At 39.6% G+C, this 25,285-nt stretch overlaps 1 protein-coding gene across 1 annotated transcript in view; it reads left to right on the forward strand.

Annotated features, from left to right (window-relative positions):
- The window catches only part of LOC124554918 (protein unc-79 homolog), an 859,177-nt gene that overhangs the window by 214,870 nt on the left and 619,022 nt on the right, over positions 1-25,285 (forward strand). Inside the window, exons 12-14 of the mRNA XM_047128608.1 lie at positions 161-284; positions 364-517; positions 11,885-12,027. Coding sequence (XP_046984564.1) covers positions 161-284; positions 364-517; positions 11,885-12,027 — 421 coding nt within the window. The remainder of the gene's footprint in view (positions 1-160; positions 285-363; positions 518-11,884; positions 12,028-25,285) is intronic.

Raw genomic sequence — 25,285 nt, forward strand, 5'->3', positions numbered from 1 at the left:
AACAACAACATGAAACAATAAGTAACTTATACAAATATATGAATGCTAGCATTCAGATTAATTAATTCAGAAACATAAACAATAAGTTACATGCTACAACATCTTATGTGTTTAATTTACATGAAAAAAATTACATTTCCATCATTATTTTCATTTTCAGCAAAATGCTGGATGCTGATATGAGTCCTCTGGGATTTGATACTAAGAAATTATACCGATTTGTATCAGTTAGATTTAAGAAAACATCAACTCAGGTTCAAGAGCAAGCATTGAACTGGCTGCAGGTAATTATTTTTCATTGGTATTATGTGCAAAATATATTTAAATAATTTTGTTTGTAATGTTTTCTGTCTTACAATTCAGGTTCTAACAATGCTAGAAATTGTGATACCTCTGCATCTTCTGTTCTCAATGTTTTCTGATGGAGTAAGGGTCATGAAGGGAGGAACTAAAGAAGAATCTGACAAACAGATGAAATCATACAAAAATGGAGATACAGGCCGTCACAGTAGCATTTGTAAGTTGTAGCCAGAGATAAACTTAAACACTTATTACATCTTTAATAAATGCCTCTTTTCAGTATCAATATTTCTATATTAAACATGATTATCAAGCTGTGTACTTTCTATGTAATTAGTGGGCTGTATATTTTGTTTTTAAAATTTCTGCATAGATTTTTCTGTGACTTTGAATGGTTGCTGCATCTTTTAAGTTCTGTACCTTGTCTGTGAAAACATGGACTTTGATGTGGTGTGGTGGCTTCAATGCCTCAATAATATTGGCAATCCTACAGGGGGTTAAACCACATTGGTTGAGGGTGGGGGGCTATCTGCAGAGAGACCAGACTAAGCTATAGTTCCTAAAGAGTTGTGTTAGCAACAATCTGGATGGCTGACTGATTTGACCTTGTAACATTAATACATGCAGCCTTCCTATGTTGGTACTGTGAATGGATAAAATCAAGGAAAACTACAGTCATTATATTTACCAAGGACATACAGCTCATTAGGAGAAACACATCTAGCATTCTACAGATCAGAGCATACACTATGAGATAAGAGAAACTTTCAGATAGTTGAGGGAGACAAAATGTAATTGTGGTTGGAGACTGGAACTTGATAGTAGGAAAGTTAAGAGAAGAAAAGTAATTGGAGTAGACATACTGGAGGAAATGAATGAAGGGAGAAGCTGCTGAGTAGAATTTTACACTGAGCATAATTTAATCACTGCAAAAATTTGGTCTAAAAATCATGAAAGAAACTTTTATATATGAAGGGACCTGAAGACACCAGTAGGTTTCAGACAACTTATGTAGTGGTAAGACAAAGATTTTGAAATGAGATTATGACCTGCAAAACATTTACAGGGATAGATGTGGACTCAGGCCATAATTTATTAGTAACAAACTGCATATCAAAACTGATGATATTGCAAAACTGATTAGAATTAAAAGAGATGGGAACTGGATAACCTGAAAGAACCACTAGTTATTGAGATATTGAAAGGGAGCAGTAGGCAACAACTGATTGAAACAGGGGAAAGAATACAATAGACGATAATTGGATGGCTTTGAGAGATGAAATAGTGAAGACTGCAGAACATAAAATAAGCAATATGGTAATTCCCAGGGCAAATCCTTGGATAACACCTGAGATACTGAGTTTGATTGACAAAAGGAGGAAAATGCATTACAGAGAACTAAAAACTAATATTGACAGAAAGCATAAAATTTCATAGGCATATACGTCTATGCTACCTATAGCAAAACTGAAGACATTTTTGGTGAAAAGAGAAGGAACTGTACGAATATCAACAGGTCAAATGCAAGACCAGTACTATGAAACGGAAGAAGAAGGAAAAGAAGAAGATGAAGATGAAGAAGACAGAGATGAAATGGGAGATATGACACCACAAGAAGAATTTTACAGAGCACTGAAAGAAGCACTGTTGGAGAAGACATAATTGCCTCAGAATTATTAAGATCCTTGAGAGAACATATCATGACAAAACTATTTCACCTAGCATGAAGGCAAAATACCCTGCCCAGCTTCAATACAGCCACCAGTCAGCTTGTGGTGCAAACTCTGTCTCACTGCACATGCATGACTTAAAACACTGCACTCAACAAAACATAATCCCAACATGCAAATATAACTTGACATGTTACAATACCTCCATTCAACTCATGCTCATTTAGTGAACAAGATAAGTTAAGAAGCACCAAACTTGATTAGACCCACCAGAAGAGACTTATAAAATTTTGACTAATGAGAATATATACAAATAAACGTGTAACTTTTTGTGTATTGGCAAGGTCAGCGTATGCAGTGCATTCTTGTCATCTTAAAACTAACACACATAAATTATGCTTGTGTAACACTTCATAAATTAATGAAATGACAGGTTCTCACACCAAAACTTACATAATACATAAAAATTAATCTAAACTTGAATGTGTCTGTTTTTGTATGATAATGTAACTTTTGTATGCAAAAATAACACATTTTAATAAATGGACACTGCATTAAATTTGAGACTCAGTACCTGTACTCCAAATGAGCTTATAAAACACACAAAACAATGAATTTAACAAATATGTTGACACAATGTGCCCTTTTCAGGTCTTAAAATAATCTTTAGCAGTACTCTGCAGCTTGCTCACAATTGACAACTTACATAACATGATCAAAGCACTTCACAAATTTGAATCATTTGAGGTCACAAACAACTTGCTGTGATAGGCAGTCATGTGATTCTTCTTGCAATAGTGAATGTCTTAGTGGAACCAATATTGCTGCTTGCCACCCAGACCATATTCTATCATAGAAACAATTGAAACCCAGTGAGACATTTGATCAAATAATCTAACTGTGTCCCCCATAGATGAGGCTACTAAAAGCCACCCTTGGCAGGCCAAACCCATACAACACAAAATTCATTGTGAGAAAGTAGCAGATAGTTGTGCCGAAAACAAAACACTTGGCTGCAGTTTTTTTTTATTTCAAAGCTGTGAGCTGTCTCTGTACTATGATAGAAAACCAACCACAACAATGCACACATAAGAAACTTCATTTCACTTGAAACAGTACCTATGAAATGTAAACAAATGATTGAAACAACATATCAGCTGTCTTTTAACATAAATACAATAAAGCAGCACTAACTATTGCACAATAAACTGTCAAGGTAAATTAAAAACCACCTCTGCACACCAAAATTAATTCAGAAAATTAATTATGTCAAATTTACACACACTGAATGAACACATAAAAATTTAACACATCCCCCACCACCAAAAATTGCAGTCCACAGATGAAAAAATCAATATCCACCACACAAACATACCATAGGCTGTTGCTCGTTACTGGATATACAATATCAGTTCCATTACATTTCTGTCGGACCCTTGATGTCCATCTTCTACTTAATCTTATTATTAATTTTTATTTATTTATTTATTTATTGTTCCGTGGGACCAAATTAAGGAGAAGTCCCCATGGTCATGGAACGAGTCAACACATGAAATTATAACACGATATTAGAAACTGATAAAATGAAATATAAAAAAACATACTCAGGTGACAAGTCATAAGTTTAAATAAAGAAAATCAACAGTGTAACACTGGAATTTGCTTAATTTTTTAGCTTTTCCAGGAGCTCCTCAACAGAATAGAAGGAGTGAGCCATGAGGAAACTCTTCAGTTTAGACTTAAAAGAGTTTGGGCTACTGATAAGATTTTTGAGTTCTTGTAGTAGCTTGTTGAAAATGGATGCAGCAGAATACTGCACTCCTTTCTGCACAAGATTCAAGGAAGTTCATTCCACATGCAGATTGGATTTCTGCGTAGTATTAACTGAGTGAAAGCTGCTAACTCTTGGGAATAGGCTAATATTGCTAACAACAAATGACATTAAAGAAAATATATACTGTGAGGGCAATGTCAGAATTCCCAGACTATTGAATAGGGGTCGACAAGAGATTCTCGAACTTACACCACATATTGCTCGAACAGCCCGTTTTTGAGCAAAAAATACCCTTTTTGAATCAGAAGAATTACCCCAAAAAATAATACCATATGACGTAAGCATATGAAAATATGCGAAGCAGACTGCTTTTCGTGTTGAAGTGTCACTTATTTCAGATACTGTTCTAATGGCAAATAAAGCAGCATTTAGTTTCTGAATAAGATTCTGGACATGGGCTTTCCACAACAGCTTACTATCTATCCGAACGCCTAGGAACTTGAACTGTTCCGTCTCGCTTATAATATGCCCATTCTGTCTGATAAAAATATCAGTTCTTGTTGAATTGTGAGTTAGAAACTGTAAAAACTGAGTCTTACTGTGATTTAGCATCAAATTATTTTCCACAAGCCATGAACTTATTTCATGAACTACATTATTTGATACTGTTTCAATATTACACACAAGATCCTTCACTATCATGCTGGTGTCATCAGCAAACAGAAATATTTTTTAATCACCTGTAATACTAGAAGGCATATTATTTATATAAATAAGAAACAGCAGTGGCCCCAGCACCGACCTTGGGGAACACCCCACTTAAGGGTGCCCCATAGGGACTGAACATCACTACCGCTCTCAATATTGCAGAGAATTACCTTCTGCTTTCTGTTCTTAAAGTAAGAGGCGAACCAATTGTAAGCTACTCCCCTTACTCCATAATTCTGCAGTAATATTTTATGGTCAACACAGTCAAAAGCCTTCATTAAATCAAAGAAAACACCTAGCATTCACAACCATTTATTTAATCCATCCAAAACCTCACAGAGAAAAGAGAAATAGCATTTTGAGTTCTTAAACCATTTCTAAAACCAAACTGAACATTTGACAGCAAATTATGTGAATTTAAATGCTCCAGTAACCTTGTATATACAACCTTCTCGATAACTTTAGCAAACACCGATGGCATAGAAATAGGTCTAAAATTGTCAACATTATCAATGTCTCCCTTTTTATAAAGTGGCTTCATTACCGAGTACTTTAATCAGTCAGGAATCCAACCACTCCTAAAAGAAAAGTTACAGATATGGCTAAGTACTGGGCTAACATACATAGAACAATACTTCAGTATTCTGCTAGATACCCCGTCATATCCATGTGAGTTCTTGGTCTTTAGTGATTTAATTATTAACTCAATCTCCCTCTTGTCAGCATCATGGAGGAGCATTTCAGGTAACAGTCTCGGAACACTTTTTTCTAAGAGCGCTATATGATTTCCTGTTGGGACTAGTTTCTATTTAGTTCACCTCCTATATTCAGAAAGTGATTATTAAATACTGTACATATATGCGACTTATCAGTAACACGGACATTCCCACTACGCACTGATTCCATATCCTCGACCTGTCTCTGCAGACCAGCCACTTCCTTTACGACTGACCATATGGTTTTAATTTTATCCTAAGACTTAGCTATTGTATCTGCATACCACATGCTTTTTACCTTTCTAATATCATTTTTAAGCACCTTACAATACTGTTTGTAATGGGCTGATGCATTTAGATTTTGACTGTTTCTAACGTTTTGATATTATTGCCACTTTGTTCTACAAGATATTCTTATCCCTCTAGTCAGCCACCCAGGCTGCCTGTTTGCGCTACTACCCTGTTTTGAATGTTGTAATGGAAAGTAACTTTCAAAGAGCATGAGAAAAGTCTTGAGAAAAGCATTATATTTATCGTCTACTGTATCAGCGCTATAAACATCTTGCCACTCTTGTTCCTTGATAAGGTTTACAAAGGTCTCTACAGCAAATGGATCAGCTTTCCTAAACAGCTGATGACTATATTTAACACGTGTTGCAGCAGAAAAATCTTTTAGAGTTAAAATTTGTGCATCATGATCTGAATGGCCATTCATCTTTTTGCTAACAGAATGCCCTTCTAGTAATGAGGAATGAACAAAAATGTTGTCTATGGTTGTTCTACTGTTCCCTTGCACTCTTGTTGGAAAGAATACAGTTTGCATAAGATTATACGAATTAAGGAGGTCTACCAGCATCCTCTTCCTTGCACAATCACCTATACAATTAATATTGAAGTCACCACATATAACTAACTTTTTGTAATTCCTATAAAGTGAACCAAGAACCTCCTCTAGCTTTAGCAAAAATGTTGTGAAATCGGAGTCTGGGGATCTATAAATAACAACAGTTGAAGTTTAGCTCCGTTAAATTTAACCACACCTGCACAACATTCAAACACCTTTTCAGTGCAGTACTTTGAAACATCAATTGACTCAAATGGGATGCCGTTTTTCACATATATGGCTACTCCCCCACACCGCAAAGAGCTCCTTGAAAAGCTGCCAGCCAACCTGTATCCTGGTAAAGGAAGCCTCTGAATTATCTCCTCATTTAAGAAGTGTTCAGGTATACCAATAATTTCAGAGTCAACATCTATAAGCAGTTCACTAACTTTATCTCTAATACCTTGTATATTTTGATGAAATATACTAATTCCCTCATTACTCGGATACCTAAGCTTTGTCAAAAGTGGTTCCCTTAAGCAGGAATACCTATCAGCTGACTTCAATCTAAAAAAGGTGCAGCTCTAACACCCACTACTGCAGGAATTTTCCCATGAGTGATCCCACCACCCCCACCTATGCTGTCACCTATAAGCTTTGCCAACCTCCCCTTCCCATACCTGTTGAGTTGCAGGCCATGTCTAGTGAAACCCGTCCTGCTGATAGACTCCACCGACACCACTGAAATGTGACCCATGCTTTCTGTCATCAGCACACCTCCAAGTCTCATGTTATTACGCCTGATGGCTGTATCAAGATGAGGCCGATGGTGACGCTGAAACAGTTCCACGAAATGCACCGTCATGTTGCCAGTCTGAGTGGCTATCTTTTCCAGGTCACCATCTATGTCATACTCCCCATCCATATCAATACTACTACCAGCCCCACCCACAATCACTACCTGACCCTCTTTAGTAAAATCCCTACATAACCCCCCTATGTTAACAGTCACTTGAGCCAATCCTGCATTAGGCTTCACAATGCTGGTGACCTAGTACTCACTCCCCAGCACTTCCTGCAACTGCTGGCCTACACCTCTGCCATGAGAACTACCTAACAGCAGAACCTTCTTCTTCCTCTTCGACTTTGCAACTGTTCTAGCCACCGTAACTATTGAGGTCTACTGCATACTTCCTACATCTACAGCTACTAGAGATTCCTCTCCACTAGACTCTGACAGTTGGTCATATCTATTGTAAACACCAATAGTAAAACTATCTGAAAATCTTCTTCTCCCAGCAGATCTCTTGCCAACAGCCAGCTCCCATTCCCCAACCCCCTTCTCCCTCCTCATCCTATCTAGCTCCTCCTGTGCATTTTTCAACTGCACTTGAAGGGCACAGATCTTACGCTCCTGCTCCTCTATCAACTTACTCTTGTTACATAACCTGCAGTTCCAGGAGAGGATCTCACCAGAATGCCCACTGGCTTCCCCACTGCATTCCCCCAGTGAAAATACTTCGAACAAGTCTCACACCGCAATCCACTTCTCACGAACCTATGGCAAAGCCCACACTTCTCACTCATAGTAAAATTTTACTTTTTCTAGGTTCCGATACTACAATAAGAAGATGTTAAAAACCTGACTACAATAATCACAAACTTACTCTACAAGGGAAGTAACTACTATTATTAACAGTATTAATAAACAACAAATGTGAATATAACAAAAGACTAATACAGAAAGAGAATCAAACGTCTAATGACACAGTAACAAAGGTGAAAACAGTTCCCAAAAGGTTCTTCTGAAATTATTTCACCAGAAAACACAAAAAACTCTGGTTAAAGACTACTAAAGTTCCTAAATAAACCACTATACACAAACAAATAATTAGTACTTAGCTTTCGATGCACCGCTACAGCTGCTACTGGTCAGTGCAGAATGTAAACACAGGTAAGAGGTTACGTTGCTCGATACGAAACACTCACAAATATCAGGTCACAACACATACGTTTCACTAACTGTGTTATCTATATTTAAACTTGTCACCATTTTCTTCCATGCTTTCTGTTTATCCCATTGTTCAATCCAATGAACCTTTGGTGAAAACAAACATTGTATGAATATTTGACAAGGAAATCTGCTGCCACCAAAATATTCACACACTGCCCAGTGGTGCTGCCGACCTCATCACAACCACCGGCTGCCTAGTGTCACAAACTCTGCCTGCTCTCGCCGCTCGCACATTACTTAAGTGCTGCACTCAGCCTGACATAATCCCAGAATGCAGATATGACTTGGAATGTTACAACTCCCATAAGGAAACTGGAAATGTATAAATCTTTATCCATACATGAAGTACCATGAGGTCTATTTAGAAGTTTTCCTCTACAGTTCTTAAGACAAAATGACTTTGGATTGCTCTGGAGAGACTGTATTTGTTTCTCTGTAGTAGGAAATATGTTTAATAAAGTCTTGCAACAAGACCTCTTTGGATGAACAACATTGTATCTGCTGATTGAGTGTCTCCAAGAAGCTGCATCAGTGTCCAGTTTCTTCCAATTGGATTGCTCATTTGGTTCATGGCACTTCATTAAGTACACAGACTGCTCATCATAAGTCAAACTACAATATTACTTCCACTTTTAAACTAGTTAGTAGGATTACAGATTCAATTCTGGAAACAGGCATGAAATAAGATATCCTCAAAATTTTGAATCAGATGCAAGTTATTTCACTCATTGTAATGCACAAAGAGAAGTTCATGCAATCTTATATCATGTGTTGTTGTCAGCATAAAACATTAGTTTCATTTACATCTATTTTATTCCAGTTCCTTTTTATGGGTAGGTCAAGGTAGTGACAGTGCTGTACTCTTCACAAGAAATATAGTATCATTCTGTTGCATTACACTAATAAATCAGTGACACAACAGCATTACAGCAATCATATGCAGCATTATTCCACTCATTTCTGTTGGTGTTATTTCAATGTAGCCAACTTCCCCTTTTTTGGAATGTGTTCCAAACCAGCTTCCTAGAGTCTTTTCCTTTTGTGTTTTTCCACTAGCAACTGATAAAATTCCTTTTATTTGTATTATTTACATACTTTATTATACTGAGAGTGAGAATTGTGTTTTTGGAGTGAGCCAAGTCTGTGGCATACAGCAATGCTCCATTAGACAGTGTGCAAACCACCTGAGTGTGGTTGCTTGTGGTGCTGCACATGGATGGATACCATAAGAACTATTATCACTTGGGCAAAGGAATGAAATAAACAGAACTATTACACCAGAAACCAAATGTCCAAAAAATTTTGCCACACTTCAAGCTTCAGTGTACTTTTTCCTGCTTCATTGCCTCATTGTGCTGGCACCACTTGATAAAGTAATTTGTTGTGGTGGTGTGCTTAAATAGACTGGTTGTCATTTGTCTTATTTTTCCCCTACCTGAATTTTTTTCCAGCTCTTGAGCTTTTCTGTGTTGTTTTCAAGCCACTGATGACTTACAATATCTAAGTATAAGTAGACATTGGTAAGACATGATATATCATTCCACCAGTAGTACTTAACAGCTTGGTAAAATCACTTTGGACATTTCTTCAGATCTTCGTCAACATCTCCCAAAAACACTGTTGGATACCTCATGTCCATCTGACTCACTGCCACCTTTTTTAATCCATTACTACCTTGACAATGTGAACCACGGGAGGAATGTACTATTCATACTTGGGTTCCTACCAGTCAAGGTAGTGGGTCGTTATAGTCAAAATGGAGGCATGCTAAAATTCACACCCAGTTTATCCACCAAACTATATCACATAGAATCCAGAATAAAATGCCAGCAATGAGATCGGGGTCACTAACAACAACTGACACTTCACACTGAAAGCATGTTTATTTAGCACACATGTAACTTCAGATGAAACTTAACTGCCTTCCTCAGCAGAGATTGCTCCTATTAATATACACATACATAGTTATAGCAAATTCCAGTATTATATCAGTAATTAAGTGCTAGAACCTTCAAAAAATTACACATGTTAAATGATAAATATTTGCAGGAGATGGGAAGTTAACTAATAACCTGCATGTCACTAGCCATCAGTTATAACTGCTGTACAACAGTATACAAAACAAACAGAGCTCAACAATATTACTAGTATAGTTCAAGGCACATTGACAAGTATTTGAGAACCATCCACTTTTTGTTGTGTGAGTAAGTCTGTCACATCAAGGATGAAACCAACATATGACACAGTAACGACATTTTATTCACTTTCTAGCATTTATTCTACATGAACATAACACAGAATTGACACACATTAGCCACCATAAAATAATACACCTTATTTTTTTTATTTTGCAGTGAGTGCCTTCCTTGTCTCAAACCATCCACCAGCAATAATCTGCCAACATAGAAGGTAGTTGTTTCCTTTCATATGACACTTCTGTAGTCAAAATGACTTTAGAGAACATATCACCAACTTCACCCAGTATGTCACTACAGCATTCTGTAAAGCCTTCCAGAAGTGAGTTAATCAAATGTACCTCCAAAGAAATGTTGCACCATACAGTCTGATATTCTTTTGTCTGTCAATCACCTTTCATTTGTAGTATTTCTTGTTTTGATAAACTTTTCCATTACCTTCTTGAGACATACCAAAACCCTCTTCCCTTCTGTAGTGAAGTGTATTCCAACCTGTTCATGTTCCAGAATATCTTTGCATTTTGAGTCTACAAATACACATCCCTTTATCTTCAGAGATAAAATGAAAGGGAATTGTTCAGTCAAATATGCATACCCTGGCTTGATTGATGCATAACACTTCAGAATTGTTTTATTAAGTCAAGTTAAGTGTGAAGTGGTGGAAGTAGTATATCTTCATGAGTATCCAGAATTTCATGTTGCACTTTTATTTGCCACTTTTCACCCACACTCAGGCCATTCCTTTTTCAGATATTAAGAGTTATGGTACTGACTATTCCACTCACAAAGAAAACATGCTTACTTCATTATATCCCAGTTGTGTTCCCAGTAATATAGCTATTATTTTGTAGTTGCCACATATCTTCATTTTATTTTCATTGTAGTACAATTAATTTAACATATTTTTTGACCTCCAACTCTATTGAAGTTGATGTACGCAACAGGAAGGGAGGACTTTTGTTTTTATTGTGGAGCACACCCACCTTGAGACATGTTTTCAGCACATCTATAAAATGTCTGCACTCCTGTGTGCATTTTGTTGAGATTTTATTTTCCCGTGATAACTATTGTTACCCTTGCATCACAGTTCTACTGAAAAGTATACACTTTAGATGAAGGAAACAAGGTAAATTGCAACTATAATTAATTAAGAATAGTTAACAAATATTGAGACAACAAACAATTTAAACATAAAAATTAGTTTCATTTCATTTATTTAATGGTATTTAGCTTTTATCACATTCATACAAAATTGATCCAGAATTCCAGCTGTTATTTCCATTTTTGCTATTGAATAGCACTTCCAGTGTGTGAGATGTTGCATTACCAAAGTCGACTTTTCATGCGTAAGTTGTGCATGCATTCCCATTGATACTGTCTTTCCAGCCATGGCTGCTGAACAACATAGAATTGGTAACGAAGGTAATACAGTAATCAGGTCTGCAGTATTTTACTAAATCTATCTATCTGTATTTTTAATTGCTTGAAACTGGTACTGACAATTTATTCAGATAAATTAACATCAGTTTCCCTTAAACCAGAACACCTTCTCCTAAATCCCAACCATTAGTTAACTTTCCTTCCTTTGCTCTTTTTCTTACTTTCCTTTTTATAGAGAGAGAAGGACAAAAATCATCAAAAGATGATATTAGTTAACATTTTTAATGTATAGTTCTTTTAACAGCTCCAGTTGTGGAAGATGAATCTGGGAATACATCTGGATTTTCTGATGAAGAATTACCTGCTATGAGACACATGCATTTTGAGACTGATGCAGAACGAAATTTGTCGTGCTGTATTCTGATGCTAGATATCCTTCTTAACCAGGTGAGGATAAACCAATATTAACAGCACTAATTATTCAAAAGATGGTTTTATCATAAGCTATTAGCCCAAGAGCATTTAAATATCTTTGACTTGTCATTTTTCATGACAGCTATGCTTGAAAACAATATTTTGATCTCACTTTCTCCCATGTATATATCAATAAATGACCATGACAGTAAAATCAAGGAAATTTGAACTCATATTGAGACAAATGGAAAAATCTTTCTTTCTGAACAATGTATAGATGTATGCTGGTGTCCAAAATTAAAGCAACAAATGGATATTTTGAAAGGTTACATTTATTTTGTCTCAAAACAGCATTAATAGGTGACAGTAAAGCAGAACCACTGTAAAGAATACAGAAGGTAAACAACTGCAACATGCATAACAGTATACAGAAATGTTCTTCATTTTTTCCATCTTAACGGATTTGCATGCACATTCCAACTGGGTTCTGTGCTCAGTATGGGGTGCGACCACCTCTGGCAGGAACGCAAGCCTGTTGATGATGGGGCATGCAGTGAATGATGTTACCAATCTTATATTGAGGCAATCACACCTATTCTTCCTGAAGTGCTGCTCACAGTCTTGGAGAAGGGTTGATGAATGCTGATGTGATGCAAGCCAACTCCCTAGTGCATCCCAGACATGCTCTATGGGATTCAAATCTGGAGAGCGAGCAGGACACACTATGTGTGCAATATCTTCCATTTCCAAGAAAACACCAACCACTCATGCTCTATAAAGTGGAGCATTATCATCAATCAATACAAAGCCAGGGCTCACAGCATCTTGCAACAACCACAAATGATGTCCCAATATCTTGTCACAATACATAACAGCAGTTAAACCTTCTCGATTCATCTGTACAGTTTCATTAAGAGGGGTTCATGTGGTCAACATAATCCCTGCCAACACCACTAGGGATCCTTCTCAGTATCGGTCTCTTCCCCGTATACACAGTGATTGTGGATGGAGGGCTATGCAGCAAACACTACCTTGTTACAGAAGTGCCATGACGTCATAATTGGCATGATTGTCCATTGACCAGAATGTCATCTTCCATGCAGAATATGACCATACAAACATCTGGTTGACAGTTTGTGTGATTATATCATGCGTTAGACATAGGACAGGGAAAGAGCAGTTTATTGCTTTAATTTTGGATGGCAGCATAGATGATTAGGTTTAGTGTGGTAAGCACTGTATAAGGTAAGATTAAGATGTAAGTCCTCCTACTTTATTTATGAGCAGCTACTTACATTTAAACTATGTCTCCATTGCTGCTACTAAATGCAACAGAAATTTATGCTGGGTGTTGCGTCTTGCAATACAATAAATTGAAGGGTTAGTAATTATAATAACAATTCTGTCTTGATATTTTGTAAAATAATATAAACAATTAAAACTTTTTCACACCCCCATCTCCCTCTCTCCTTCTACGACCATCATTTGGGAAAATGTGTATCTACATTGAATGTTCTATAGACATGGTGCTATGTAGCTTGCATAGGTCTCTGGAACCTTATGATGCCTTAAAGTCAAAATCAGGAGCATGGGATTTACTTCTAAAATTTATTATGTTCAACTAGTATGAGACAGGCCTAATGTCCATCTTTGATGACACAGTAAGTATCCTTATGTCACATGGACAATTCTAGTAGGCCCCGAGTTTACTAAATATTGCTGATGTGACATAAGGATATTTACAGGGTGCCACTGGAGATAGCCATGAAGCCCAATACCAGTCTATGAAGGCATAGTCAAAAATAATGCCTCAGAATTTTTTATGTGAAAGCTCTTAAACCTTTTTAAATAAAACAAATGTTATTAATGTTCTACATCTTTAATCTTCATATTTATGTATTTATTCCTCAACATAGTGACCCTGGCAATGCACACATTCTCCCAAAAAACACTAGTTTGTTGATACCATCACTGTTGAATGTTTGATCATGCTGATGGAGCCACACCCTCATCTCTGCTTCCACTGCTTAATTACTACCAAATTAAAGGCCTAGAAGCTTTTATTTACATTTTGGAAACAGATAAAAATTGGATGGATCCAAGTTAGGACTGTATGGAAGATGATTGATGACAGTGAACCCAAAGCATCAGATTGTTGCAGATGCTGCAGCACTCATGTGTGGTCTGGCATTGCCATGCTGAAGGAGAGGGTGTCCAGGCATGGACAAACTCCTCAAATTCAAAACTCTATTATATCATGCTGTCTCTCACACACCGATATACGAGGGTTGACTGAAAAGTAATGCCTCCACTTTCCTAACTCTTTAACAGTTGGTAGCATTGGTATGTGGTAGGTACTGGCTTGTTCCATAGCCTCTTCTCTTCAGCTCCAGTTGGCAGGGAGCCTTAGTATTGAATGATTGTATTGTTACAGTGTAAAATATGGAACCCTGCACGTACGGTTTGTCAATGTGATTTAAGCAATGTGCAGTCATTGAATTCATCAGAGAATGAAAGCAGTGTATGGTGATTGTGGTGATGTGAGTACTGTGCGTCTTCATTTTTGTAACATGAGAGGAGTTCCTCACAAATTTCAAGTCTATGTGCTTTCGTTTCAGGAGTCAGCATCTGGGGTACCCATCATGCACAAGTCTTCCGATAGCCAAGCAAAGCAATAATGTGACCCACACATTTATGTGAAATGCCAGTTGTGCTAGCAATTTCTCTCTGAGTGATACGACAACCATCCTGAATCAATCTGTCAACATTTTGCTTGTGAAACTCGGTGGTTGCTGTCACAGGACATCCAACTCTTTGTTTGCCACGCAGGTCAGATGTTCCTGCCTCAACATCTTTAAGCTTTCTCGCCCAGTGATGCACAGTACTCACATTAACACAATCACCATAAACTGCTTCCAATGTCTGATGAATCTCCTTTGGGGTGACACCGTCTCCTGTCAAGAATTTAATGACTGCACGTTGCTTAAATCGCATTGAGCAACCGTCTGCACAGGGTTCCATACTTTACACTATAACAACACAACCGTTCAGTGCTAAGGCTTCCTGCCAACTGGAGCTGTAGAGAAGAGTCTACGGAACAAGCCAGTACCTGCCACATACCAATGCTGCCAACTGTTGAAGAGTTACGAAGGTGGAGGCATTACTTTTCAGTCAACCCTCGTAGTTTATTACACACTGCCATGTTGCACACTACAATTCAGAGCCCTCTAGTGGCAGAGGGCTGCAAATATGTAGACATGAAGAATAAAGATGTTTTATTAAAATAGCTTTAAGAGTTTTCACATAAAATATTATGAAACCTTATGTCTCATCAAGCCCTTGTAGCATATTAAATTTTAAAAATAAATCCTATGCAGCTAATGGCAACTTTTAATCATCACAAAGTTCTTGAGATATATGGAATGTCTTATTTTCAAAACAAATAACAAGGACAACTTTGGAGTAAGTAGCATGATGATAACTTAGCCATAAGACAAATTTGTAATCATATTTTCTAATGATTATTTACATTTATGAAAAGGATAGATTCCTGCTCACCATATAGATGACATGTTAAGGTGGAGACAGGCATAACAAAAAGACTGTTTCAGCCAAATTCTTCTTCAGAAGACAAACAAAACCACACAAACATTCACATCTTATGCACACAAGACTGCTATCTCTGGCTCCTCTGGCCAGGCTGAAACTGTTGCGTGGAATGAAAGCACCAATCGGGAGTGGGGCAGGGCAGGGAGAGGGATATCAAGAGTGTGGGGGCGTAAAGAGTAGAGAACTTTCTGGTGGAGCAAGCAGGGACAAGAAGGTGGCAGGACAAGGCTACCAGCGGCAGCATTGGGAGGCTGTGGGGTCCGGGGAGTTGGGGCGGAGATGGGGGAGTCAAAGGAAGAGGAGGAACAGAGAGTAGAAAAGACTGGTGAATTCATTGGCAAAGAGTGGCACACAGTGAGGGTTAGGGGATATAAATTAGGAGGAGGTTGTAGGACAAAGGGGGCAGAAACTATTGGGTGGGTACAATAGGTTATCGTAAGCTAAGGCTAGATAATTTCAAGAATGGAGAATGTGTTGTAAGGATAACTCCAGCTGCACAGTTCAGAAAAACTGGTGGTAGAGGGGAGGATCCAGATGGCCCCAGTTGTGAGGCAGCCATTAAAATCAACCATGTTATGTTCTGCTGAACGTTGTGCCACAGGGTGGTCCACTTTGCTCCTTGCCACAGCTTGTTTGTGACATTCATCCTGGTGATCAGATGGTTGGTAACCATCACAATATAAAACCTGTGCAATGATTGAAGCAGAGCTGATATATGACATGGCTGCTTTTTTGGTGTGGAAGCAATGGAAGCTGTCAAAATGCAGGTATTCTGGGTTTAATGTGGACAGAGGAGCAGATGGAGCCATCAGAGAGGAGGAGGTCACCATCAAGGAAGTGCACACTATGTAGAGGAGGACCATGTTAAGTGGATGGGAGAGATGGTGTTGAGGTTGTGAAGGTCCAAAGATAGGGTGTCTTGGTCCTGAGTCGAAATAATGAAGATATCATCAATGAACTGCGGTTTGTGGTTTTGGGACGCTACAAAGCTTTCCTTTACATTTTGGGCAGTTGGTTGGAGCTGTTGGCCAATGAGGGCCAAAATTCTTTCAGTGGGGACACAATAACCAGTTATAATGGGGCATGCACAATTAATGAGTTTGTGGATTTTGGGGGACATGTATAGAAGTTGGGTGTGTGGGGTGTCATGGATGTGAGGAGGGAAATGGATTTAGGTGAGAGATTCTGGAAAGGATCTAAGGCTTTAAGCAGGGATTTGAGGTTATGCTGGACTTCTGGCAAGAGATTCTGAAAAGGACCTAAAGCTTTAAGCAGGGACTGGAGTTTACGTTGGACTTCAGGGTTTGGATTACTCTGGCAGAGTTTATAGGTGGAGGAGTCAGACAATGGCAGAGGCCATTCACCAGGCAGTCACTGCAGTTCAAAATGTCTGTGGTGAGACCCTTGTCTGCAGGTAGGGTGATTGAGTGAGGATGTGTTTTGAGGTTGTGTATGATTGTCCTTTTCTCTGTTAACAAGTCGGTGTCCTTTGGAAGGCACTTGGGGAAGGATGGAGAGGCTAAATGTCAGGTATAAGGAATTCCTGGAAGGTGACTAGATAACAGTTAGGTGGGAGTGTGGAGGGGTGGAGGATCAAGGTTAGATGGTAGTATGAACTGGGAGATGCAGGGTTCAGTGTTGGGAATAGGTTGTCTCTAGTTGAAGGGATTGGTGACAAAGAAGTGTTTCCATTGCAGCGATTGGGAGAAGGAGAGTAGATCTTTGACAAGTGCAACATGGTTAAATCTGGGTACAGGGCTGAAACTGCAGCCTTTGGGTAGGACTGAAATTTCTGTGGGGCTGATGATTTTGGTAGAAAGATTAACAACAGTGTTCCTGAATTGTTTCGGCTCAAGTTTTGGTGGTGTGTTGATAGGGAGTTTTGAGAGATGTGGTAAGGTGAAAATGTCAGCTAGGCATGGTCTGGGTGCTGTGTGGGGTTGAAAAGGAGGAATGCTGTGAGTAGGACAGTGGTTGAATAGTGGTGCCCCAACCCAGCATTATAAAATCAGTAGGTTGGATAACTTATGAAGGTAGTGCCTAGAATTCTCTTCTGGGTGCTGGAAAGCAAGGGATATAGTTTCAGAGATGTGATGCCTGTAGTAGGGAATGCATAGTAGTTGTCTCTCTTGCTGGGAGAGTAGAGATGGTTCTTACTTCCTTGTACCATGGATATGTGTTTTTGCAATATGATGTTGGTGAGGTGCAGGCATTAGGAAGGGTATTTCCAAAGGAAGAAATTTTTGTTTAGGCATTATTTGAGTAACAGGATGTGAACCTGGGTTCAGCCAGTGAAAGGGATACTTTTATGAATTGGTGCAGAAACTAGAGCAGGGGTCATTGTGACAAGGATGGTGTTGGGGAAACGGGAGGTGAAGGCATTAGGTGGTTGTGAGAGGACCTGGATAACTGAAAAAGATGCATAAAAATACATACAGACACACAAAATTACCCACAAACACATAAAAATATTCCAAAATTCGCACCAATACTTGAAAATACATAAAAATACACACAAGAAGATATGTAAGAAATGTAAAAAGAGATGGAGGGATGGGGGATATGTTAGGTCGAGTTTCACAAGTTCGTGTGGCACAGGTAATTGTGGAAAATAACATGTGAAAATATGCAAGAATGATGGTGGAAATGAGATAAGTAGCAATCATTTAATTATCAATAGGAAGAATTTGGGGTATGAGAAGCTGCACCAACAACCCACATGGTCACATAGCCATGTGTTGTGCTTGGATGAAACCATTGATATGGCATGGCTCAGTACAATGAGTAGAGTGATACTTTAGATAATAATAACAACGGAAAACATCACCAGATTGTGGGATGGAAGGAAAGCTGTTAGGCAAAATCAAACAATTAAAGTCCAGTTTGAAATATCACCAATTATGAGAAGGATATTAACCTTAAAGATGACGCGTTGAGTTGCATACTGGCACAACAAGACAGACTGTTGCACACTAAGCTTTCAGCCAAAGCCTTCTTCAAAAAAGAAAGGAAAACACGCACATACACACACATTCACACAAGCTGGCACACCTCACACACACACAACATAACAACTATTGCCAGTTGTTCTGGGAAAACTGTGACTATTGTATCAAAATAAAGCAGCAATTGGGAGTGGAGGAAGGAAGGGTGAGCGATAGCAGAGTACGGGTGGGGAAAGAGAAGATCATTGTCTAGCAGAGCATGCAGCAAATAGAAATCAGCAGGACAAGGTTATTAGGGGCACTATTGGGTGGCTGTGTGGGAGGGGGGTGGAAGGAGGGAGGGAACAGCAAGTGGAGAACGAAAGGAACAGAGAGGGGAAAAGATTGGTGGGTACACAGACAGAGAGCAGTCCTCAATGAGGATGAGGGGGCATGAGTTGGTCTATAGGACGAAAAGGGCAGAAACTTTTGGTTGGAAGGTGCAGGGACAGTAAGTTATCCTATCTTCAGGCCACAGTATTTTCACTAGCATAGAATGTGTCATAAGGACACCTTCCATTTGTATAGTTCAGGAAAGCTGGTCGTGGAGGGAAGGAGCCAAATGGCTCAGGTTGTGAAGCAGCCATTATAATCAAGCTTGCTATGTTCAGCTGCATGTTGTGCCACAGGATTGTCCACTTTACTCTTGGCCACAGTATGGTAGTGACCATTCATCCTGGTGGACAGATCGTTGGTGCCGGCCGGAGTAGCCGTGGGGTTTTAGGCGCTACAGTCTGGAACCGAGCGACCGCTGCAGTCGCAGGTTTGAATCCTGCCTCGGGCATGGATGTGTGTTATGTCCTTAGGTTAGTTAGGTTTAATTAGTTCTAAGTTCTAGGAGACTAATGACTTCAGAAGTTAAGTCGCATAGTGCTCAGAGCCATTTGAACCATTTGAACAGATCGTTGCTAGTTATAACAATATAAAAAGCTGTCCAATGATTGCCACACAGCTGGTATATGACATGGCTGCTTTTACATATGGCCCAGCCTCTGGTGGGGTAGGATAAGCCTGTGACAGGACTGGAATAGGAAGTGCTGGGTGGGTGGATTGGGCAGGTCTTGCACCTAGGTCTTCCACAGGGATATGATACCTGTGCAAGAGGTTGGGATTGCAAGTAGTGTAGGTATGGACTAGGATGTTGTGGAGGTTGGGTGGGTGACAGATCAGTTCTTCCAGCCCAGGATGGTATTAAGTTATGAAGGGGGCACTCTTTTGAAGCTGGTTCTTGAGGCTGATGGGAGGATTGGGGTTGTGTGCGAATATGAAGTGCGAAATCTGTCTGAGAACTAAGTCTGAGGGACAGTGCCTTATTAGAGATAATCAAAGCCCTGACAAAGAATGTGGTTCAGTTGTTCCATTTTGGGCCAATATTGGATAATGAGGAGGGCACTCTTATGTAACTGATTCTTGGAGGGTGGGGAATGTGGAAGGATTTGGGGGGGGGGGGGGGGAGGACTGGGGTGGAGGATATGGCACAGGAAATCTGTTGGTGTACTAGGTTTGGAGATTAGTGCCTATCTGTGAAAGCCTTCTTGAGACCTTCAACATACTGGGCAAGGGAGTTCTTATCACTACAAATATGATATCCATGGGTGGCCAGGAGCTGTATGGGAGGGATTCTTTGGTGTGGAATGGATGGCTGCTGTCGAAATGCAGACTGTTACATGGTGGTTGCTTTAACGTTGACAGAGGTGTGGATGGAGCCATCAGAGGGTTGGAGGTCAACATCCAGGAAGGTGGCCCACTAGACTGAGGAGGAGCAGGTGAAGCATATGGGAGAGAAGATGTTGAGGTTGTGAAGGAGTGATGATATGGTGTCTTGGCCCTCAGTTGAAATATGTCCCCCATAAGTTATCCAACCTGCTGACATTCTTGTCAACCCCTCATAGTACACAGGCCATACCTAGCTTACCTTTTCACCTTACCACATCCCTCAAAACTCCCTATCAACACTCCACAGAGTCAAAACAATCCCAGAACATTTTTGTTAACCTATTCACCAAATTCCTCAGCCCACACCAAAATTTAACCACGTTACATTTTTCATAGATCTACTCTCCTTCTCCCAAACCCTGAAATGCAGACACTTCTTTGACTCCAGTCCCTCCACCCAGAGCCAACCTAATACCAACACTGAACCCAACCTCTCCTCATCCAGCCATGACCCTATCCTCCCATTCCACCTAACCACCCCTTTGTCTCTTCCATGAATTCTGTATCTCGAACTTCCAAAGAACACTAACCTATCAGCAGAAGAAAGGAAAGCCATACAGTCTCAAAAAAGATCCTCACCTAATCATCCTATATGCAGATGAAGGTTCCATCACAGTCGCAATGAATGGCAGTGACTGACTGGCAGAAGGCCTCTGCTAGTTGTCTGACTCCACCTATAAACTCTGCCAGACTGATCCCATCCCAGAAGTCCAACATAACCACCATACCTGTTTAAAGTCTTAGGCTCTCCCCAGAACCACTCTGCTGAATTCATTTCCCTCCTCAACTGTATGACACCTCCCACAGCTACCTCCTACTTGCTCCTAAAAATCCACAAACCCAACAATCCTGGATGCCCCATTGTGGCTGGTTATTGCACCTCCACTGAAAGAAGTTCAGCCCTCATTGACTAGCCTCCAACATCAAGGATACCAACCACTTCCTCCATTCCTGGGTATTGACCACCTCCTTCCTGATGGCTCCATCCAGGTACAAGGGGGACCTCCTTCATCACCTAATACCACCCTGGGCTGGTTCAACTGTTCTGTCATCCACCCAACCTCCAACTTCTACAACATATGTATGCCACTTCCTATCCCAGTCCCTTGCCACAGGTATCACATCCCTGTGGAAGATCCCGGGTTCGATTCCCGGCGGGGTCAGGGATTTTCTCTGCCTCGTGATGGCTGGGTGTTGTGTGCTGTCCTTAGGTTAGTTAGGTTTAAGTAGTTCTAAGTTCTAGGGGACTGATGACCGTAGCAGTTAAGTCCCATAGTGCTCAGAGCCATTTTGAACCTGTGGAAGACCCAGGTGCAAGACCTGCCTAATTCTCCCACTCAGCACTTCCTATCCTAGTCCTGTGATAAGCTTATCCTACCCTATCAGAGGCTAGGCCACCCGTGAAAGTGGCCATTTATTATACCAGCTCTGCTGCAATCATTGCACAGCTTTTTATATTGATGACTACAACCAGCTGTCTACCACAACAAATGGCAACTGCCAAACTGTGGCCAAGACCAAGTGGACCACCTTGTGGAAAAAATTGTAGCTGAACATAACATGCTTAATTCTAATGGCTGGCTCACAACCTGCACCATTTGGATTCTTTCTTTCCCACCAGCTTTTCTGAACTTTTCAGATGGGAGTTATCCTCAGACCACAGTCTCGAATATCAAAATTATTTGGCCCCAACTTATGATAACCTACTGTCCTCGTACCCTCCATCCAACAGTTTCTGACCCTCTGTCCTATAACCTCTTCTCAGATCATTTTGCCTCATCCTCATTGTGCTCCGCTCTATGCCAGTGTACCATCCAGTCTTTTCCTCTCTCTGGTCCTATTCTGCTCTCATTCCCCTCCACCACGGCCTCCCAAAGCTGCTCTTCTGCCATTTTGGGCTTATCCTGTCACCTTCTAGTCCCTGCACACTCCACCAGTCAGTGTTCTTCTTTCCTCCCACACAACGCACTCTGCTAGTCGTCCACCTTCCCCGCCCCACTCTCAATTGCTGCTTTAGTTCATCAAAATAGTTGCAGTGTACCCAGAATGGCTGGAGGTAGCATTGTCACATATGCATCAAGTGTACCTGTTTGTGTGAATGTGTGTGTTTTCCTTTCTTTTCAGAAGAAGCTCTGGCTGAAAGCTTAGTGTGCAACAGTCTCTTTGTTATTCCTGTCTGCAACTAATTGCGTCATCTTCATGGTGAATAGCAATCTATTCTTTCATAATTGTTGGTATTCCAAACTGGATTTTCAGTTGTTTCACTTTTACATGTAAGAGTCCTTTAAAGATAATATTAAACAAGAAAGCTCTGAGAAACATCCTTCATTGTTAACTTTTCTTATGAGTAGACCCACAAGAAAAATTTTGTCCAAAGACACACATATTTGGTTAGAATGGGGAGGAAATGAGCTAGAGTTTAAAATATCGTTATCACAAAACACAGGATCTACTAGATATGATAAAGAAATTAAGCTGTAATAATATTGCATTTTTTGCACTTACCCACATCATTTACATTTTAAGCAATTGTATGATGTATTGATTTGCAAACACTCACATTGTGCCAGTTTGACTCAAGTATAAAACATGAGATAGTACCCATCATGTGGATACCACAGTGTGTTCTTTGTTCCTAAAGGTATTTATTCCAATAGCAGTCCTAATGTTTCTTGCAGGAATGTGGTGTACTTCCTGCCATTAAGATTTCCTTAGATGAAATAGGGGCCTATAATTCTGTCCTCCAGAATCCCACACCATACATTCACCGACCGTGGTTTCTGGTGTGCAACTTGACTTAGCCAACATGGATTTTCAGTTGCCCAATAATGCATGTTATGCAAATTAACATTTCCATGCTTTGTGAATGTACCATCATCAGTAAATAGAATCAAATTAATAAATGTGTCATTCCTCTGAATCTGAAGTTGAACCCATCGGCAAAATTCAATGAAATGCATACAATCCGTACTAGTTAATTCATGGTGGAGACTGATATGGTAAGGATGATATTTATGATGATGCAGAACATTAACACTACTACTCTGGCTCATGCCAGATTCCCTTGCGATTTGGTGTGAACTAAAACAAGGATCTCGAACCACAGCGACATGAGTACCAATTTCCGTTTTCTCATTAGTAACTTTCCTTTGCCAGATATGTTTCCTATATGTTAAAGATCCAGTTGTTCTCAATTTATCATACATATATTTAAATGTACGATGTGTAGGGTGAGTATGTTGAGGATATCTTTCAGCATGTAAGTCTCTAGCTCTCACTGAATTTCATTGGCATTCTCCATAAATGAGAAGCATATCAACTTGTTCTTTGAAGGAGTACAGCATTCACTTTCACTTGATTCAATGGTACTAGTCTTACCATTCCTACTAATGTTGTATTGGGAAACCATTAAATGGTGTTTACATGTCAATGGCACGTTAGATGGATACGGCGTATTCGGCGAATACGTACTATTTGCACAATATACGAGAGAGAATTGCCAGAGCATGTGCTTTAATAAGTGCCAATGTGATAAGGAATACCATTCAGTCCATGATGAGAAGATTGCAGCACTGCATTGATACCAATGGTCGTCACTTCAAACACTTTCTGTAAATGGACATTCATGCCATCTTTTCAACCTTCATTGACTTACAAAGACCGTACTGTTACACATCACCGGATTCATCTCAATACCTGCTATCAGAAAATAAGTACCAAATTATAGCATCCCATTTAAAAAAACAAGGTTGACCTTCATATCTCTGACATGACCCCACCTAGCAACAAAAAACCAACGTCATATTGTGGTCCCCATTGTACCATATAACATTTGTCCCACAAACTTTTCAGCTACTGTCATACTTTCAGAGTTATTATAGGTGGCAATAGTTAGTGTCTCACCCTGTATAACATGATTGCTGCATCTTCTATAAAACCAAAGAGCCTTGAAATGGTGCATCATTGTTTGTTAGACAAATTCTGGAAGAATATGTTTGGGGGAAAAGACCAAACTATGATGTCATCAGTCTCATCAAATTAGGGAAGGATGGGGAAGGAAGTCAGCCATGCCCTTTCAAATGAACCATCCCATATGTGATTTATTCATATATAATGTTCCATGTAATATCAATGTTTTTTTTTTTTTTTTTTTTAAAAAAAAGCAGAATTCTTGCAAGTGGCCCACTGGTGCAACAGTTGTCAATAGTTTCATTGCTTTTAGTACTTCCTATTACAATTGTTTGTTGAAAGGCTCATCTGAATGTATGCCTGTAAAAATAACAAATTCCATAAGATAAAATGTTCTGGGTGTACCAAAGCAACTGGCTTTATGCCTATATGGCTGATATTATTGGAATGAACATCGATCTCATTTGCTAGATGGAATGAGATGCTTGTCAGTTGTTACGCACTTTCCAAGAGCATACACCTTCAAATGCTTGTCTTTCAATGCTATGATAAATTCACAGATGTCAGACCCTTCTACATCCTAAAGATATTTGTAATGGAGATAGGAATCTTTGTAAGTTTTGTGCATAACAGAAAGCCTACAAATATTTTAGGAAAGTTCTGGTAGAATATAGATACTTAAGGAATAAAGGAAACTACTCACCAAGAAGCAGCAGCATTGAGTTGTCAACAGGCATGCATAAAAAATGAAGAAAACTTTGTAGCTTTCAGAGTAATCCTTTCTAGAGGACACACACACACACACACACACACACACACACACACACACACACACACATGTCCCTATGCCTATGCCTGCTGCACCCCTACATGGTGCCTCTGGATGCACAATGCTTGTGCTGCATTGCAACAGGTGGACTAGATTACGGAGGGGTTGTCAGGTTGGGGTGGGTACGGGGAAAGAGAGAGGTGGGAGGCAGAAAGATGAGTTTGTTGTGAGTGGCTAGTGGGTGGAGGGTGGCAGCTGGTTTGCCAATAAATAATGCTAGGCACGTGATGCACAACTGTCAGAG

The sequence above is a fragment of the Schistocerca americana genome, chromosome X (assembly GCF_021461395.2).
Source record: "Schistocerca americana isolate TAMUIC-IGC-003095 chromosome X, iqSchAmer2.1, whole genome shotgun sequence".
NCBI classification, from domain to species: Eukaryota; Metazoa; Arthropoda; class Insecta; order Orthoptera; family Acrididae; genus Schistocerca; species Schistocerca americana.